At 49.0% G+C, this 4891-nt stretch overlaps 1 protein-coding gene across 1 annotated transcript; it reads right to left on the minus strand.

Annotated features, from left to right (window-relative positions):
• Positions 1–3112: 3112 nt before the first annotated feature.
• Positions 3113–4758, minus strand: LOC103523604 (activated CDC42 kinase 1-like; the record flags this gene model as incomplete). The annotated part of the gene is made up of 4 exons (XM_026833046.1): positions 3113–3378; positions 3747–3985; positions 4448–4593; positions 4675–4758. Coding segments are annotated over 4 exons (735 nt in total), but the record flags the coding sequence as incomplete, so codon positions are not given.
• Between the last annotated feature and the right edge of the window lie 133 nt (positions 4759–4891).

Genomic DNA, 4891 nt, shown 5'->3' on the forward strand with positions numbered 1-4891 from the left:
TACCTCGCCCCGTTGGTTAATTGACACCACAGATAAGACGACCTACTTGGATAACTGCCATTCAGCTCTGCCCACCTGTTACACATCACTTCCTTACTACGTTTAAAGTTTCCTGGTGAAACAACTAAAAGAGGATTGTAATCATACTGATAGTGAAACTCATACTTATACTCTTCAACTTATACATTGTTTAAACCTCACTTACATTGAATTTCAAGCGATACCGTATGGCCACAAGGCCTAACAAATAATAGCTCGTAAAAATCACTATCCCAATGAGGTTAATATCAGGTGGATGTCTGCGACTATGTTGACTATCAGGGAGTCGGCTCTACAGCGAATGTAGAGTCCACTACTATGGCCTGTTCTTTGACTGTAATTGCAAGATTTAGGAATCTTACCCTTCCTTTTTTTTCAAGTAGGTAATTGTTGTTATCCGTTGCTATTACCTTGGGATAGCACAGAAAAGTTAAAGATCATGGACTTCGGTGGATAATGTTGACATGTCTCTTGAGCTGCGGGTAGTGTGGCGCTGCATGTCGAGAGGTTCTGTTGGAGGTCCGTAAGCCTTGGGGCGGCTGGAAGGAGAGGTTCTAGGAAAACTGTGGAGGGCGGCAGATGTTTGTTGGAAGGTCAATCTGTGTTGTCGCAATGATGAGCCTGCAGGTCGAGCACAGTGATGTCGGTAGGGGAAGGTCAAAGATCAGGAGTCTGGTGCAGAGTTTTGTACAGGGTCTGTGGTGGTAGGAAAAACAGGGGTTGGTGTGTGCGTACAGGGTTGTGTTGTCCTGGTAGGCAGGGTTGTGTGTGTAGATCAGGGTGATGTTGTAGGGGACTCCTGCGAGAGAAGAGTCAGGCTGCTATGGGAGCTCGTCCCCTTGGGAAGATCAGGGTCATATTGTGAAGAAGTACCCTTGCGAGGTAGTAAAAGTAGGAGTTAGAGAAGGCGCTAGTCAAAACTGTTGAACACGGGACCGGAGACTACTGTGGCGCTACACGAAGGTTGCCGACATCGAGACAGTTTACCCAGACGAACAAGGGTTACCGGGTCGGAGGTTACTGACGTCGCGGAAAGAGTTAGCCAGTAGCGAGGTTACCTGGGTTTGAGTCGGAAAGGTTACCGTGAGGGAAGAGTTGGTGGTTGCTTGCAGGGAGAGAAAGGTTACGAGAAGAGAGTGTATGGGGCAGAAACAGCTTGGGAAGAGACGTAGAGGGAGGTTTCGGGGTGGCGAGGGGTAGAAGAGAGTTGTGAGGGTGGGGTGCGCGTTTAAGGATGATGTTATGGTGACAGAGAGGGGCTAAGCATGACGAAGACTGTCTGGTTCAGTCGGATCAGAAATCGTTCGGAGAATTGTGACAATGGAAGTGCAGGTACGGAGTGGGAAAGATGGAGGGTTCATGAAAGTTGAGAGTTAGAAGGAAGGAGGGAGGGTCTAAGAAAAGCAAGATGGAGGGTCGCGTTCGAGACGGAGCGTTGCAGCACCCGGTTGGCTGAGCTGGGGTTCCGAAGTAGAACCTCGACCTCTTTCGGCAGCCTGTTTTCAAAGGAGGGGCTAGTGTTGCGACGACTTGCAACTTTTCGTTGTTGAGCATTGCGACTTCGTTGGCAAAGGCAGCCACCACAAGGGTGTTCCCTAAAGCAGTCACCCTTACTGGTTAGACGAGCGGTCACCTAGGTTAGAAGACAGTGACCCCTAAAGTTAGAAGGCGAGTCAACTAAGTTGCGGAAGTTCCTCCGGAGGCGGGGCGTCAGGCACGCCCGTTTGCCTTGTCTCGTGAGACCCTATCGTTTCTAACAACTTTGGTACCCCCGGGCTCGTTTCTACAGTTGCGAATCGGTCTTTGGGCCAGTGTCATCAGTTGACTCCGCCTGGCTTGAGTCCTGCGCGATAAACCGACTTACCTCTATCTCCTTACCCATACTTACCTTCTACTCCCCTGCCGTGACACTTACCTGCCACATACCACTTACCTTGTGCCCTTCATCCCTTTGACTCTTTCCGACAGACCACTAGGGTTAGTTCAGACCGTCGAAACGCTTTAGACTGATGCGCTCGCCTTGTCGAGGACCCCAAGCATGTTGTACTGAGTACCTTTCAAGCCGTACTGGCCCTTCCTAAGTGCACTATTGAAGGACACCTATACAATCCACTTGGAGCGTTGTCGAAGCTTGAACCTTTTTTGTTTCTCTCTATTCCAGTGTCTGTGATGTCACCCCGAGAAGAAACGTAAAAATTTTTTTTCTCGGAGAAAGAATTAATGTTTGCTAGAACAATCCGGCAAAATGTGGAGAAATTGCTCCGGTGCGGAGCACACTAGTAGAATGGTATCAATCGAAAATTATAGACGTCCTCCGAAACCAAGGACGTTGAGAGCTGCCCCCTCGGCCGCTTTAGAAAGGGGTTGTTGCCTTGAGAGAGGCGAAGGGGCCTGTCTGCCGTACGCTACTTTTCTTTACACTAAACGTTCCATATCCACGTCGTTCCGGTGGCAACGGCTTCCTACAGGGCTCGGTGTAGTTCTCTTGGAAAGCGTTGAGTTCGGCAAAATTAGCGGACATGTATGCGCGAAAGGAGACAACGACCCTAATAGGTTGTCAGGACGTGAATTACCCAGTATCTGCCATTACTAGGAAAAGGTTTTACAGCTTTTGTCATATTTCTTTACCGCGAGGTCACCCCGGGCGCGCTGATCCAGACACAACCAGCAAAAAATTGCTCAGTAATGCCCCGGGCCTCCCTTCTTAAGGTCAGCGGCGCCAGTGGCTCTAGGTTGACCAGTCCGCCACGGTCTTCCTCGAAGATTCTTCCCGAGTCCGTCCCTAGAGTCTTAGGGAGCCCATACGGAGATGTCTAGAGGTGTTAGATGGATGACGGTGGCGCGGATGGATAAACTGTAGTGTTACCCTGCTTTGCAAAGACCACCTCGAGGCGCCAGTGCTGCACTGTTGAGTCGTCAACCTAGATAAGCGCTGATACAAAAGATATGAGACTTGCTGATGTTCAGCCGTCATTGCGGTGTCATTGATTCATAAGAATGAGTGCGCCGTGGCCTAGCTGCCGACCACCCGGAGTAAACAAAAGATTATGCGACTCGGGAGCTATATAACCATTTAACTAGAATGGTCTTTGCGTGCCTTGGCCACAGGTCTGGACTGCAGGGCACTCACCCCCACCTGCTCCTCAGGGGGGCTCAGATCAATAAGGATACCATCAGGGGGCCGGATTGGGGCGGGGCGTACTATTTTGGGCACGTTTCCCCTTTCTTCAGGTGAAAGGGGGTCGTTGTGAAATTTGGAATAGTTGAACTGTTTGGCTGCAATGTTGTGTTGGGTGGGGAGATGGGGGATGCCCATTTTGAGATGCGGCGTCGAAGATCCTGAACATGGTGAAACGGAAGTTATAGAACGAAGGTTTTTTTTTCAAGAGGTTGGATAGAGGGATCTGTAAGTGCTAAGGTCTTATCGTCCCGAAATCGAAGAGAGAAGGAAGACAGGACAGGTGAAAGCCAACTGTTCCGAGAACGAACATTATCCGTTCAGGATAAAATCCGCCCCGAGCGAGAAGCGAACCCGCGGCCTAGCGCTTACAAGGCAGACGCGCTACCAACCAAGCTAACTAGGCTGGCACTTAAAAAGGGGGGAAAAATAATAAGTTGTTTTCAAATGCTCGGAGTTGACTATTAGGTCATTTTCCCTAAAAAGGAAAAATAATAATAAGTTGAATTAAAAAGAAGCCTCCACTCACTTTTTCTCCTCTCAGTTGACCTATGGGCCACAGTTGCTCCCCCGTTCTGACTCCCCTGTGTGGTCAGGCCCAGGATATCCGGAGGGTCCATGGGGTTGTTCAAATACATGGGGTCAATATGAGACGGGCTACCCCAGGATTTACCCCACGGGTCCCCATGTCCGGTGTGTATAACAGAGTTACGTAGCGGTCTACTGATGTCATCCGGCTGTTTGCGTCGCATTGGATCCATGATGTTCCTGTGCAGCAAAATAAAATGAATTTTCGTTGTGTTAAGCGTGAATACTAGTCACAAATGTCGTTCCCCGTTTAATAAACTACGCTAAATTTTATGACTTGACTTGGACTCCAACCTGTCAGGCTCTGGGACGTTAAACAGGAAGTAGACCAGCTTAGTCTGGCTGGGGGACTTTAAACAGGGAGGATACCAGCCTGATATTTCCCTTGCTAAAGAAATAGCAAAGGTTGAGTGGGAAGGACATCCACTCGTAAAATTTGTAGCCAAAACCAAATGTCAGCCCAAAGCAATCACCCTGAGCTGGGCTGGGCTGATTGAGAGGCTGACGAAAAACGCCGACCCTATCTGAACACGGGAAAAGGCAAGGAGGAAGCAGGTGAATGCCATGGATACTACGACTTCAAGGGCTCTTGCGGTAGGATGTCTTCAAACAGTCTGATTGTATAGGGGGCCGTTGTCTTACCTGGGAAACATGCCAATATTGAACGTGCTCAAATTCTGCCCCTTCCACCAATGGCACTCCGGGTCTCCTTCAATGATAACTATTTGGTCTCCAGCATCAATATACAACTTGCCCTCTTCATCAATCTCGTGACAGTTCTGTGTGGCCTTCATAACTGCCGGTGTGAGGCGGTACAGACAATCCTTGAGGGTACTGAACTTGGGCCGCTCTGCCGGGTTCTTGGTGGCCTTCATAACGGCCGGTGTGAGGCGGTACAGACAATCCTTGAGGGTGCTGAACTTGGGCCGCTCTGCCGGGTTCTTACTCCAACACTGGAAAATCAGAGTTTGAAAATTGGTCATCAGATTTGAAAAATTGGCAAAAATAATAATAATAAAAGGTACAGTAAGAGGTTTAAGAGTTGCATTTTATTTTCCTGATCCCAAATCAAGAGTAAAATCATCA

This window comes from Diaphorina citri, unplaced genomic scaffold, assembly GCF_000475195.1.
Source record: "Diaphorina citri unplaced genomic scaffold, Diaci psyllid genome assembly version 1.1 scaffold28826, whole genome shotgun sequence".
Taxonomy (NCBI): domain Eukaryota; kingdom Metazoa; phylum Arthropoda; class Insecta; order Hemiptera; family Psyllidae; genus Diaphorina; species Diaphorina citri.